The sequence below is a fragment of the Ciconia boyciana genome, chromosome 1 (assembly GCF_034638445.1).
Source record: "Ciconia boyciana chromosome 1, ASM3463844v1, whole genome shotgun sequence".
In the NCBI taxonomy this organism is placed as follows: domain Eukaryota; kingdom Metazoa; phylum Chordata; class Aves; order Ciconiiformes; family Ciconiidae; genus Ciconia; species Ciconia boyciana.
In genome coordinates, this window is record NC_132934.1 from 102578859 (window position 1) to 102594321 (window position 15463).

Below are 15463 nucleotides of genomic sequence, written 5' to 3' on the forward strand. Positions count from 1 at the left end.
TTGACTCCCGTGCAAAGCTCATGGGCCAGGCTGGTCTGAGGCAGAACCAGATGAAAGCCTAAGTGCTATTTACCTGTATTGGGGGCTCCAGTTCCGAGTCATGCAGTGACATGCCACTGTTGATTCCTTTTGCAAACCACCAAGCAAACAAGAAAGGAAGTGGAAAAGAGAACCGAGCTATCTATCTCATACCACAGATACCTTTGCTGCTGCATCATGCTGGGCAGGGCCTGCATACACCCCTTCCTTCTTACTTGAGTGCTGCACCCCCACATGGGGATGGGGCCACATCTGCAGGGATGCCACATCATGGCAGGGAAGAGCCATGAAACAGGACAACTCAAGTCTTTGTGTGCTCATAGCCTAGACTTGTGTTAATACAGTTACTGGGGTGAACAAGCAGGAACAAGAGAAAGTGGTATATTGAATCTTGAGTGTGATATCAAGGGGAGAAATGGATTACTGATTACAGGTTTGAAGAGATCCTAACAGTTTCATGTACCAAAAGAGGATTCATTATGTCGATCCTACAGCTGCCTCCTCTGGGCAATGCAATTTTTAGCCACTTCTGCAATGCAGTGCCACATGTGCTCTTGTTAATTACTGCTATTTGAGGCAGGAAGTGATCTAAAGACATTTGCCTATGGACTCTCTTATTATTGGAGAACAGAGTTTTCAAAGGACCTGAATGTTGTGGGAGCACATATACCATTGACACCCAATAAAAACTGATGCTTTTAAGTCACTGAGCTGCTTCTGAAAATCCTGTTTGTGAATCTTTAGGATACAGCTGCAACAGGGGATGATGGCTAGACCTGAAAGCCCTGCCATGCCCACCGCAACTGTTCACATGTAGAGATGTAGACAGGATCGCATATGCTGCAGACTTGTGGAGAATACACAGGCAGCAGGCAGCCTGGCAGCTCTTCCTCACTGCTTGTTACAAGTTGCTTTATGGGATCAAGATGACCATGCAGAACAGAGGCAAGGATGCTAGAAATCTTTGCTAATGAATGTATGCACATGCAAACACAGCAAATAGTAAGTGGTTGGGCATCTGTCATTGGTGATTAATATATCTATTCGTAGATGAACCTGAACTGAACATGGCCAGATGGCGTCTTCTTGGGTGGGAAAGATGGGATCTTGGTGGAAGGTTCCTCTTCCTCTGTCTTAACAGGAGTTACTATCATTTATAGTGTTAGCGCTATGCTACCTATGCATTAATCCTCAATGGCTTTTATAGGTGAGCCTTATCAGAGTGTGTATTGTTGGCAAGACAATAAAGCCAGCCTAGTTTCGTAGTAAAGCTTTTCTTGTCGATGGCAGTTTCATTTAAATAAGCTAACAATATCCCCTAAAAATCCTATATATCAGCAAAAAGATTCTCCAGAGCTTCAGCCATCAGCAAAAATAAGACTTTAAGGGTTTGCATTGCCCATGGGTGAGTCATTAAGAAGTCAATGTGTGTCAGCCTGTGCTAAGACATAGGCCTGCGTCAGCCTAAGTAGGGCCATGGCAAAGCTTTGGCAGTGTTGCCAGTACCTATGGCACTTCTTTTAGCTGTGGTGCCAATGCCTGTGAGTTTTGGCAGCTCACACTAGACAGGGAAAGAAAGTCAACCCAGAAACAAAATTAAAACCTCTTAAAATTGCCAGCTGTCCCAGTCTTTCTGTTTGGGCAGCTCTACTGACTTCTCATGGGGAAACTATATATTTGTCTCCTGCATTTATCAAAAGCTCCTAAAGCTCCCAATGAGAGCTGTCAGGGAAAAGTAAAAGGATATAAGTGCCTAAATACCTTTTCCAATCTAGGCCTAAATAACTAACAAAAGCACTAAATAAAGTGCATCTAAACAAGTGTCTCAATATCAGATTTATGTAAGTATCAGGTGTTGAAGTATATGTTCCTTATGATACCTAGGAAACCAGACTTATTTAGCTAAGTCTCCAAAACAACAGAACATTATCAATCTCAGTGCCAACTTACTTACTTGTAATGCAACTGAGTGGCTGATAGAGGCAGGGTAAAACTGTTCCCACAGTGAATCGTTTCCACACCAGTATTTCTGCATGGACACCAGTTAAGGCAGCCTGTCCAAGTTATGGACCGTGAGATGAGATCCAGTGCCTGTCCCTCCCTCCCCAGCGCAGTGGAACAAGACACATGCCAATATACTTGGAGAGGATGCACCTTGTTACTTTTACAGTTAAATAACAAATTTGTGTGAAAATAGTGCATTTGTTTCAGGGTTAAGATGCAGTGCTTAATCTGCATACCATCTTTTAGACAGTAAGGTTACTAAGCTCAGACCTGCTTTAGGTATTTGAGGAACTATTGTTATAGGCACTGTTTTCAGCTTAACTCTGCAAGTTCTCTCTATTGTGGCGTTTTTACTAGCCAGTTGCTGAAGTTAAGAAAACAGACTAAACCCCATGTATTTCCACAAGCAGTGGGATTAACAAGCCTGGTTTCCAATGGACATGTGTCCTGCAGTCCAGGTGCCCCAGCACGATAAACATCCCTCACGAAGTCATCAGCTCTTCCCCCCTGTGACTTCTCATTGTACCGTATTTCCCTATCTGCCTGGCTGCGCAAGAGATGAGACAGACCACAGTTAGGTGCGTCAGTTGTGCAACCACAGATTCTTGGAATGGAAGACAATGATTAATGCCTAAGAGGTACCATTAACTTAGACTTCTCTCTTATCCCAACTGATTGGGATAGCTGATTTTTATGAGACTGAAAGGAACTTCCCATCTTTAAGGTTACTATTCATCTGTCAAATTTAGCTGAAATCAGTCAAGTAGGTTTTGAAATTATTGGGGAGAAGAGAAGTTGTATACATTATAGTGATAGTCTTATTTCTGTGAAGAGAATAATGGTAAGCTTACCAAGTTGGTACAGTGTATGTCAGGGACTGTAACCAAGTTCTTTCGGTGAATACTCAAAGCTGTTATGTACAGAACTGAGAATTAACAGTACAGTGATGGCATTTCTGTCACTATCTCTGTCCATCAGATTCAGTTAAAATATTAAATGGGAGCAAAATCAGAAGTGTGGAGGCTAGAGTAAAGATCCTACATGTCTCTCCCTGGAGGCTGTGGGATAATGTCACAAAGATCTTAAAGTCTTCAACGGAGGTAAATATTTAAGAACCTCATCCTTGTGGGGAACCTCATCCTTGTGGGCTCCAAAGAGGAGAAAGGAGACTACTGACCTTGCTCCAGTTTTGTTTACATCTTAAGTCATTTCTAGTTAGCATTTAGAGGATAGAAAGCTGTTTTTGGAAAAAGGCTCTCCTCTCTTTGCAGGGTCCTTGCCATCTCCTAATGCCTGCAGCCTGTCAAAGAAGAGACGCATACAGCAGGATGAATTTTTCTACTGGCTGTCCTCACTTGGATGATTGCCAAAGAATACAGTTTCTGTACTCTGATGTGCTTTAATTTGCTTTGTGCTAGCAGTTTGTTGGAAGATAACTGAGGTTATATATCAAGCACAGAAGTATAGATTGTCCTTTCTATCAGAGGGATTGGATTTTCAGTCACTCATAAGTTTCATTGTCTTGGAAGTGTTTTGAACAACAGCCATATAGACAAAAAGGCGGTCTTTAGCATGGCTTTGGGCAGGCTTACCATGCAAGTATGGGGTCAGCACAAGATCAAGATCCAGATCCACTTTACTGGACTAAACACAGCTGTCTTTGGTGTAGACACTCACTTTTGAAGTAGCCTCCTTCAATAATCAAAACAGAGTTCATCAGTATTATCACTGCATTGCGACTATGATTCATTTCATCTGAAAATGATGTCTGAAGACATGAAGTCCCCATCTAAGATGCCTAAATTGATCACTCACACCCTAAAAGTGACTTTGTCTCTCAAATGGCTAGAAATAGAGCATAGATTACTATCCCAGATGGAGACATCCCTTGCTGCCTATTGACAGTGAAGAGTTTAAAAGACATGCTAGCCAGCTGCACTCAATTAAATGTAATGTCAGATATTTGCCTGAGCTGCCATCAGTCCTCCTTTTATTCTTCAGTCAGTTATAGTAGCAGTTATTTGTGCTTTCCAAGTGCCTATCCAGAATCCGTGAGCAGTGGCTGGACTTTCACCGCGCATGCCTCGGCAGATACGTAGCTAGCATGCTACAAGCCATTGATCAGTTTATCTAACAGCCTTTTTCAGCGGAAAGGTAAAAAGTACCTTTGGTACATACAGCTGTTGTGCAAGCCACGCAGTGGGACAGCTGAACAGTAGGCATAAGAGCATAAGAACCTGGTTGAGATGCATCTCACTTATATTTAGATAGCCCATTAGTCATCAAATTCTCATAAATTACATATTCTTACAGGTAGTTAAAGTAAGTGGAGTTAAGCACCTCAGTTCTTTAAAGCCTGGATGTGGGAAGCTGCCTGCATTGTGAAATACTTCAATACCTTTTAAACTCTGGCCCTAAGCTCCCTTAATAAATATTTAAGAGGAAGTGAAGCTTATCCTCCCCTAGTTACATGTCATCACATGCATTACTCCAATTGTTGTATTGTACACACCCAGTCACCGCACCCTTCACTTTGCCTCTTCTCTCGCTTTAAGTACCTGCGTGTTGGAGAAGTTTAATTGGGGAAGAAAGTTCACAACTGGGGAAGGAGTTCACAAGTCTCCTCTCTGCTCCTAGGCAGAGAGCAGCAAGCGATGTCAAAGCCTACTGGTGATCTGGCTTGTCATTCTGCCTGGGAGGGGAGTGGCAGACCAGAGAAGTACTTTAAAAGAGACTGAGGAAGTGACCCTGTGATGCCATGGTGAAGCAGCCCTTCGGCTAAAGCCAATTACTTACCCAGCCACCTAGAGATTACAAAGAAGAGCACCTTGAGGTGAAACAAAGGAGAGATGAGGAAGACGGCAATGAAAAGACTTGGGCTGTTCTTTTTCAGTGCAAGTGAGTACTAATTTGGTTATGTCCTCAAGGGTTAGGTAGAAGGAAACAGCACTACAAAGTCCCAGTATTCCAATGGACATTGTGTGTTTCTTTTTTGTTTAGTAAAAGTTCCTTCATGTTTATGATCAGGCAGGTGTGTTTACCATCTCTGTGCTGAATGTCCAGACTCACAGGCATCTCATAAAGCCGCAAGACAGTGTTAGGAAGAGGAAAAGAATGCTATTCCTCATGAGGCTGGAAAATATTTTTTAAAAACAGTTTTAATAGCTTCTGGTAAATAGAATGCTTATCTCTGAAGAAGGAACTTCCTCAACTGAAAGTGGAAAAGTAAAGCCCTTGGGTTTTATTCTTTTATACATAAATCTGCATGTAGCATACATCTCCGTAAGTTTAAATCCTACTGTTTATATGTACTCCAATACAACTTGTGATCTCTATATATTATTCATGTCAAGGGGATGCACAACAATCCCTACTAACGCATATAAATCAGCCAGCTCGCCCTTGGCCTTCATCACAGATTTGCCCTTCTTATCCTGCCTTGCAGAGCCTGCAGTCTCAGTTCCACTGCTTTTTGACCTGTCTTGTCTTCTCATACCAATGCTCCTACACCTTCTGCCAGGCTTCAAAGCAAGCTAAAGACATGGAAATTGCTTGGGGTTTTTTACGAAAAATCCTGAAAACCTCACTACAACAATAAGACCCACAAGAAGGAAATTCACAAAGTTTAACGTAATTAGACAAAGTGGATGTGGTCCATATGCAACAAATGTGACTTGGGTCATGATTTGATGATCATTATGTAAATTGTGTAATGCTATTGGTATTCATTCTTCTTTTTCACTATTCTCACCTTTCATGCTATCCAAATTATAGATGGGAAACTTTTCAGAACAGAAATATGTATGTTGGGTGAAGCTCTTCTTGCCTGTTTGGACAGGACTCAAATAGTAATTCGCTGTTAAAATACTGGCCTGTAAAAATTTTTTTGAGAAGGTATAGTAGATTCTTGCACTGCACTAGAGTGGAGAAACTGCACAGCCCATGGCAGTGCCGTGTTGGGATGCCAAAGCTGCCCTGAATGAGCTGCATCAGGATCTCAGCACGGGCTGACATCTTCTGCTGTACAGCTTTTCACTGCAGTTGTGTAACTGGTACCATGTACTTGCTGAAGGAAAAGCCCCTAATGGTTATTCTGGATCAAACAAAATATTTACTTTTAATGCAAATTTCACGTTTAAGAGGTTTCCCCTCTCCCACTTTGGAATTAAATTTCAGCTAAATTCTGAAGTAAAGTATTGAGGAATTAAAAGTTGGAGCATTTCCTTGTAAAAGTGAAGTAACACATTTCCACTTTTCCTACTTTTCTCACTAGCCAAATACACCAAGACAAAACAGCAATAATACTTTTGATTGATCAGAATCTCAATTTTTTTCAGCAAACAAAATATTCCTCTAATTGTTTCCAGCTCTATTAATTGCCCTTTATTCTGTTTTGATTAACACTTAGTAAGGAATGTGAAAGTAGACACGTCACTTTGATTTTCTTCTTCGTTTGTACAAGTACAAATGTTTAAGTTGAACAGAGGGAGAGAAAACATTTCTCAATTTCTTAAAATGCTATAGACATACTAATTAATAACACACAAAAAAGTAATCCTAAGGCTTAAATCTAGGTGACACCATCCCTCTAGTACTATATAGGCTATTCGCCCTCTCTCCTTTTCTGAAGTTCTTTCAGAACTGGCCCTCTCCTCCCTTCAGCTGTACTTTGAATAGATTCTGTTTCCTCTCAGAAAAAAACCCCAACCCTGAAGAATAAACCCCAATTTCAGATATGCTGACTGTGACTAGTTGGCTGTTGGTGACTTTATGAAGAAGTGAAATGTGGTGAGAAGGAGGAAGGAGGAAATCAGAGTGAGTACATGGCGATCCAGAATGAAACCGTGCAGCTTTCCTGAGAGCCAGAAGGAGCCCTAACAAGGGAGGAGTGGGAGACAGAAAGAGAAGTCATGGGTGAAAAACAGGAGAGCATCAGGAGAAGTCGGGCATTAGGGTGAGAGCAACAGATGAATAAGCAGTCTTGCTTGTTACAGGCTGTGACTCTTCTACACAGTGTTTAGTTCAGCTTTAGTTCAGCTGACTCTGCACTGAAGACATGTTTGGAAAAAAACAAAGATCTCGCTTATTGTAGGATTTGAGCCGTCCAGTTGGAAGAAGGAAAAGCACTTGTGAGGGGAAGCCTTAGGGTTGGGCCGTCTCTTCTCTGCCTCAGGGCTGAGTTAATGACCTGTCAGTGAACCCCGGCCTGGTGGAACCAGTTTCTGAGTGGCAAAAGGATGAGGAAATGGGTTTTGCTCCATCTCCTAGTACAGATAGTGGTGCTTTTTACCTAAATGCAGGAAAGTGTTTCTAGCCAGTTGAGGCAGGCAACGAGAAAGCTTTCATAGGTGTCTCTCCTATAGAGAGCACGATGAAAAACACAGTGAGAAAGAGCCCTGGGGCTATGCAAACACCTGGGGCTCTTGCACTGGGTGCTCCAGAGCAGGGAAAGACCTGGGAGTGGCTGCAATAAAACCATGCTAGAAGTACTTTGCCCTGCTGGTTTCCTTCTCATAGCTGTCAGCAGCTGTAAATGAATTAATCCCCAAGAGAACAGAAACCACTACCGCCATGTCACAGAGGAAGAGGCTAAAACGCACGCTTAACTAATTAACTGTGCAAGACCACAGAACAACTCGGTTATGGGACAGGGAACACAGAAAGGTGGGAACTTCGGCTAGAAGCATCCTGCTCTGGTCACTCAGACGCCTCTCCTTACCAGATGCTAACAAGAGCAGAAGGCAGTCTTTGTACTCCTGCTGAAAATGTCTGCAGCTGCTTCTGAAGACAGCTGTGGAAAGGGAAGGCATCCCTGCCTGGCAGCAAGGAAAGAGGGGTGCAGGGGAGGGAAAGGTTTGGCTGCTGTGAAAAGTCCCATCAAACTCCTCTCAGGAGAGGGAAGATGCAGCAGTTCTGTAAGTATAGGCCATTCCTAAGAAGAGACTTGAAGGACCATTTGCTATGGAGAACAGACTGGATCTGGGAAGCTGCCTCTCCTGAGGGGGAGCAGATCCCTGTGCCAACTGTCCCATATTACCCTGTGCAAGTACCTGAATTGTTACCAGCAGGTTCCTAGCACAGCGACAACACAACCTTTTGGGTCCCTGTTATTATCCTGTTATTAGCCTGTTATTTTCTAAGGGACACTGTCATTCACTGCTGTTATAGTCAAGGATTTGGTAGTGCTCAACTTGCCAATGGCTTACTTTTATTGACCTAATGCATGTGGCTGTGGTCTTTTCCTGACTAAAAAAGCATGTATTCACAATTGCAACTCAGGGTGGAATCTAGATATCCTTTGTTCTCTCCCTTACACATTACATTTCCTTATGGATCTAATCGGGACAGAGATGTGGCAGAATGAGGACCCAAAGCTTGCTAGATGGCAACTTTTCAGTCAAATCCTCTCTGGAGAACACTGACTCAGCCTGGTCCTTTCAGACACAAACCTTCACCACCACACACAGCATGCCCCTCACAGGAAGAGCATACATCTCTGTCCCCCTCCACTTTCCTCCTTACTGGACCATGCCCCTGTTTGCCATGGGAGTGCCTCTGAGCAGCATTCCCTTTCTTGCCTCCCTGCACTCTCTTTCACTGGTTTTAGACTTAGATTTTTTTCAAATGATTCAGTTTGGTGCCATAAAAAAACCCAAACAAACCCCCACACAAACTGTAAGGAGAAAGCAGGTGTTTTTAAACATAGGTTTCCACAGGCATGAAGGTCATCTATGGCAGGGCAGAGGTAAACTTCCAGCCCAATTCTGAGAATAACTAAGACCTAACACTAGCTAATGCTGGGGTATGACAAATTAAGCATCAAGTCAAATGGAATACAGCGTACAAGAAACACCTACCTTGTGCCCTGCATGCTTCACCAGGGAACAGAGGGATTTCTGTTTTATTCAACTCTCAGCTATTCCTGTGCTCCACAGGCAGGAGCTACAGTTCTTGGAGAAAGGTGACTACTACCCTACTCATTTTTAAAAACGAATAGCTATTCTTCTCTTGTTTCTTTCAAGCTCTCTTTGCTTTTCTAGGTTTTTCTCTTTTCAGGGCATTACATGAACAGGTTTTGATTCCCTAGCACAAAATGTCACTTCTCTATGGACTTGGATTGAGGCACATTATTTGACAGTTTTTCTGATCCCTGAAATTTGACAATATCAATTTGTTAGTTTAGCCTGAATCCTTAAGACTGCTGATGCACTTGTATTATCTGTTTATCTGTCTCCCTCTGTACATTTAGAACTGTCAAAGGATGTCAGTCACACTGAAAGAGGGCTCAGAAAAAAAGAAATATATCTTTATAAACTCCATGGCAATGTATGTCCAGGTGAAGAAGAGGGAAGCAAGGAACGGAAAGCAGAGTTTAGCTCTTAGCCATCCTGTGCAGCAGCTTTCTATAGTCAATCAGCCACACCATACATCACCTCTTGCTCAGTGGGGAATGTCAAGGATGACAGAGGGGATGTGGGGTTATTGTGGCATGTAAGAAAGCCAAAGAGACAAAACGTGGAATCCAGACATCGTTAATTTTGCTGACTGCAGAATTTATTCTCTTTCTAGTTCTAGTGACTGCTCATGCCCTGATTGTGGAAGCACCTGCCAAGGAAATACAGGTGGCACGAGGGAACAATGTTACTCTCCGCTGCAATTTTAAAACAGACGCTTCTATTGCCTCAGGAGACATTGTTTACTGGAGGAAAATCAATAGCGTGGTAAATCAAGTTGCATAAAGAATACAATAGGGCATCCAAGAGGGGGGTGGAAGGAGAGATGGAAGCAGAACTGTGGGTGGGAATGTGTCCTGGAAGAAAAAGATTCCTTCAAGACTTTCTTTAATCTCAGAACTATGCAAACAGAAGCTCTGATTCTAGATGCAATTTATCCCAAATCTATTGCATGATGCTAGGCAAGCCCCCATCCTTCTCTTTTCTCTCTCTTGGTCTTGCATCTGTGTATTGAGGATACATCACTGTATGTACTGTGGGTTTACGTCTATTAGCATATGTAAAATACTCAGATACTTTATAAAAAGATATGTATATTTTAAGTATATATATTATACATATATATTTATATATATACATATCATTGATACTGTATAAAAAGTTTTAAATAGATGATAATAGTACATGGAGAGATTCTTGAGGTCTCCTACATTCATGTGGAGTATTTGAAGGTAGAGAGACCTCTAAAGTTCTCCTTGACTTCTTGGGAATTAGTGAGAGAGGAAGCAGCCTTTGAAGATCTCCTTGCAGTAACTGTCAAGGCTTTCTTCTCTGAAGCTTCTTGCTGGACAAAAGCAAGGGAGTTTGTGTAATCATAGGGGAATTTGATTGACATATGGATCTCAGACAAGTCTCATGGTGTCCTGTCATGGAGAGGAAAGGTGAGTAAGCCCCAGCAAAAGAAATCAGTTGTCTCTGACTTCAGATAAGGTGGAAGGGGATTCCAGACAGAAACGCAGACCCTTTTGAATTTCTATGTTTTTCTTGGCTTTTTGGCAAACTGGGGCAGCTTAAGGCCCTCTTTTCCAAGCTGCTCTTCTCTTAAGAGTGGGCTAATCCATTGAGTTAGGTTGTAGACTCACACAGAAGATTGATCATTTTCCCTCCCTCTCTATCAGGATGATGTTGTCACTAGGTATTTTGATGGACTTGTACAGTATGGCAAGGGCTATGAAAACCGTATACAGTTTAGTGGTGATGTAAACAAAAGGGACATCAGTATCACAATCAATGCAGTGACCATGGAAGACAACGGGACATATGCATGCAACGTTCGTCTACGAAATGACCCCCCCAGGCAGACTGCAACCTTGGCTCTTTTAGTCCTTGGTAAGCATGATGGAGACAACACCAGACCCATTAGATAAAACGCTGTCCTTCCTCTAATATCCACGTTGGTTTATACAATAGATTTTTTAACAGAAAAAAAACTTTCCAGGAAGTCATCATCCACAATTCCATCTGTGGTCTTTTCCTACTCCTATGGAAGTAGGTTGGAAGGCTTAGAGCACCCAACTCCCTTAGATACCCAACTGTAGAAAATAGTCTTTAGAGTTGTATAGTTCATTTTCCTAATAACCCTTGCCTCATTCCAGGGCATTCCTCATTCCCCTTGTGGCTTGTCATACTCCAGTTATCAAAGGTGGAGTTACCCAACTCTATTAGACATATCCCAAAAAGCATCTTACAATTCCTTCTTGGCTGATCAGTGCCAGGAAGGGAGAAACAAATTACAGACAAGTTCACTCCAGTTCTGTTGAGAAGGTGGTAGGTGCAAGACCAGCCTCTGTTTAGCAAGAATAAAAACCACAGGTGCAGGAGATGGGTTGAAATAAAACACTACTTCTGATTAATAAAATTCTTCGCTTTTTTCTTCCTTCAGTTGCACCATCCAAGCCAGAATGCAAGATTTTGGGGACAGCAGAATATGGACAGACAATCAATCTGACCTGCATTTCTCATGAGGGCTCCCCAAAGCCCAGATATACCTGGCAAAGCTTCAATGTACAAAATGAGCCCCGTGTACTACAAACAACAGAAGGTATGGGAAATTCAAAGACATCAAGTCTTTGAGCTCTCTGTAGATCAGGATTGGAAATATTTTGAAATGCAAATACAAAAAACACACTTAAGGCTTTTTCTAGGAAGTTCTCTGACCAGGATTTTGAAAAGTTGTCGTTTGATACAAGACACACTCACGACTAACTTAGCAGGCGGAAAAGGACTGTTACCTGAAGTAAAAATGGTCAATAAGATTTTTTGCTTCAGCTCTCACCTGGTGAGAAAGCTGGCTCACTCTGGAAGCAGCCAGAAACAATTACTTCTCAGTTGCTGGATGTAAGGGGGCCATAACATGAGGAATAACATTGAGGTTTCTAACTGGTGTGTCTTTATATGCCAGCTCCCTCAACAATGACCAGGTCACTTTCTGTGGTGAAGGCAAACAAAAGTTGGCTCTGGAAGCCACTTTCCTTCCAGAGATGACTCCTCACCTAGAGGAAGGTGGTATCAGAAGGAGTTACACCATTCCTGCTTTGAGCATAAAAGAGGCTTCTGGTTCTTTAGGACTGTCACACAGGCTGCAATATTTTATTTGCTTTTATTTTAAGTCAGAATCTGAAAAAAAAAAAAAGGAACTGAATTTCCGTGACAGGACATTTCATAGAACTATTTACACAGAAATGAGGGTTTAATAGTCTTTGAGGTGTAGTAGTGACAGAGAACTCCGAGTTATTCCGTTTAACAACTTTGTTTCTTCCTGGTATGTTCAGCTCCAGAAAGACTGAGTATCTGCACCTACCCGTTTTGGTTTAAGTTACTGTCGCATTGCTAAGGAGGTAAACTAACTATGATCAGACTCGATAGGATATTCAACACTCGCTTGCCGATTCTTGCATAAATTATGCAAAAGATAAAATGTCACCAGGGACACAAACCTTATTCATTTGACTGGCCACTAAGCGGTGCCAACGCATCACGCACGGCCCTGAACATACCGGGATTTGTCGTCTTATAGCAGCAGCTGCCGCCTGCTTCTGCCATCATCCTGTTCTTCCCTGGGACAGGAGTCTCTTCTGATCCATTTCCACCTCATTTCTGTTTTCATCAGAGCACTGATGTCCGAGTTGTGTGCCGACTGTCCCCTTCTGCCCCAAGCTGGCTGGGCACCCTACTGTGGCTACAAGCAATTTCTTTCTGTGCTAAGCAAGTCCCAGTGCTGCAGAGCGTGCAGGATCCCCTTAGGAGCCGCTCCAATATTGATAGTATCTGACTCGCATTTTTCCCGATTTGACTCACCAGTCAAGTACTTTTGATTTAATATAGGAGGATTTACAGTCCGGCAATAGACTGCAACTCTGAGAGCTATAAACATCACACTGAAAAAAAAAAAAAAAAGAAGGAAATAAGCACAGACAGTATGGAGAGACTAAAAAAAAACCAAAAAAAAAAACCAACCAAACAAAAAACCCCCAAACCATGCTCTTTTACTATCTGGCGCTAGGCGCCAGCAGAGACTAAACAGAATCTCAATCCCACGAGTGGTCTGGAAAGAAGTGAGAGATCACAGGGAAAATAAAACAGGAAAGTCACTGAAAAGTATTCAGAGCCTTTTGCTTTTAGAGCAGGAATCTAGACCGTTATCAGTAGATCACAAGTAAAAAGCATGGACCACACTCACAAATGTCAGCTAGAAATGTAACAAACAAAAACTGACTGCTTGAGCATAGAGAGCTAAGCTTCAGTATATGGTTCTGAGCTCTGTTGGGTTGGACAGAAAACATCAGTGTCATAACAATGCCATGTCACTGTATTTCTTGTCCTTCATTTATTTTCACAGCCTGCATGGTCTCTCTAGGACTAGAAAGCTATTTCCCCCATTGCTAAACAATTCAGATCTGAAATCCTAAGAGCTGGAGGATTGAAGAGCTTTTTGTTGTTTGACAAGTTAATTCATCAGGTGGCCAGTTCTCAAAGCCAGATGCTGGTTTGGGCCACCTTCTATTTTGCAGCAAAATGCAGTGCAAAAAAAAAAGCTTTCACTAAGGACACATACTTCTTTACCCTCCACCTACAATTTTCTTTCTAAAAGGAATGTTCAAATGCCCCATGTTCCCTGTAATCAAAACAGCACACTTCGGTTTGTCCTCCCACAGATCACACTAAAACCTAGGGACTAGCATGGCAGCTCCCGAGCAAGACAGAGTAATCCATCAGCTTTAATAACTTCTCATCACTCCCACTACCCTGGGCTAGAATTGAAGGGCTGCTGTCCCCACTTCCTTCCCTGCTTCAATTCTTTTCTTTTTTGGACTGGATTTGTGTTTCACAACAGGGGAACAAATAACTCTGAAGAACATCTCGGCAGATACCTCTGGGTTTTACATCTGCACTTCAACAAACACTGTGGGAAAGGAATTTTGCAACATGACGGTCAGCGTTGTGCCACGTAAGAGACGGGGTTGCTTACCAGAAGAGCAGTACCAGAGAAAGTACCCTAGCTAAGTGGCAAAGGATTAACAGAGGCAATGCAGATAGAAGTATAAAATTCTAAAAAAAAAAAAAAAAGCAGCACACTTTTTTTACCTTTAAGACAGATTCTCTGCATTCGTTTACATGCTCATAGAGCACTCACTAACTCAGGGTTAGTTCACAGATGACAAAAAAATGCGTAGAGTGAGACAGGCCTGAGTCCTCAAAGTTTGAAACTAAACTTTATTGACAAAGTACAGCAGTTGTTCAGATCCAGGGGCTCCTCCCTATCTTTATCTAACTAATTGCTCCTGCAGACTTATCAGCTACCCAGCACAGAATTAATTCCTGTTGCTGTAGTCAAATAAATGTGGCTTCCACTCAGTCTGGATGTGGTAGTGCAATCTGACATCTGGTAGTGGGATTTGAAGTCCAGTGATTGTGCTGATTGCATTTGATATCATTCACACTGCAAAGGGATAACTCTTTTCTTCCCGTATAGCATCCATGAACATTGCTCTTTACGCTGGCATCATTGGTGGAGCTGTTGCTGCAATTATAGTTATTGGTATTTTAGCCTATTGCTGCTGCTGTCGGGCGGACAAGGACTATGAGATGACGTAAGTACCTTTCTCTAGAAAAGTGAATGGAACTTACAAAGGGTTTATGTTCTCCCTCCAGCATCAACATATGGAGTGAAAAGCACAGGAGAAAAAAGAAATCAAGGAAACTGTGCACTGCTTTCTCCTTTCAGTTTCTACCCTAGTGGCTCCCATCTCTTCTCACAGAATATGCCCAGTATTACAAGACACCTTTGTGGTCTCTGGGGTAGAACCCAAACATTGAAACCTTGGAACTGAATTAGCAAGCCCAAGTCAGTTAAGCATGCACAGCTACTTGATAAGCAAAGCCCAGACTGTTTCTCATTTCTCTGAGTCCCTATAGCTGTTTCTGCCCTTGCTAGCCTTCTGTCCTTGCTAGCCTAAATCACCATTCAGAGTTATCCCTCCAAGATAGAAACCTTTTGTTTATTCTCATGATGGGAACAGACCATTGGAAGAAAAGTGGGATGAGAAAAGATACACCAGTCACCCTTTCTCTACATACACACTATGGAAAAAAAAGTAGCTCACACACCTCTTGCATCACCAGCAAGACTTAATTTAGAGAGTTCAGTTTGGTACACTTCCAGGTCAGTCTGCAGTCAGACTGCACTTCCAGAGCAGTCTAAAACTATTCTAGCACAAAACCTCTTCAGTAAAACTTCTAGCTGGTTTTAATTAACATCTCTACTCCTGAACAATGTTTTAGGAAGCAAGAAGATAGAAAGGAACCCCCCAATGAGATGGCTACAAGGAATCAGGGAGCAGAGGAAGATGTTGCAGATGAATGAAGAAAGAAGCAGGAGGCCAATGACATCTTCAGGATTTGCTGAG

The 15463-nt window shown here is 42.3% G+C and overlaps 1 protein-coding gene across 1 annotated transcript; it reads left to right on the forward strand.

Moving 5' to 3' along the window:
- Positions 1–4892: 4892 nt before the first annotated feature.
- GPA33 (glycoprotein A33) lies at positions 4893–15463 on the forward strand. Its single transcript, XM_072851572.1, has 7 exons — positions 4893–4941; positions 9613–9764; positions 10676–10886; positions 11440–11598; positions 13891–14004; positions 14530–14647; positions 15339–15463. Exons 1-7 carry the CDS (start codon positions 4893–4895, stop codon positions 15418–15420), a joined length of 885 nt encoding a protein of 294 aa, XP_072707673.1. The 3' UTR covers positions 15421–15463.

Bases quoted from the DNA above. Each gene is read 5' to 3' on its own strand.
- GPA33 (XM_072851572.1), top strand. From the start codon at position 4,893: ATGAGGAAGACGGCAATGAAAAGACTTGGGCTGTTCTTTTTCAGTGCA. The intron at 4,942-9,612 runs GTGAGTACTAAT...TTCTCTTTCTAG, and splicing joins GCTGTTCTTTTTCAGTGCAA to TTCTAGTGACTGCTCATGCC. The intron at 11,599-13,890 runs GTATGGGAAATT...GTTTCACAACAG, and splicing joins TGTACTACAAACAACAGAAG to GGGAACAAATAACTCTGAAG.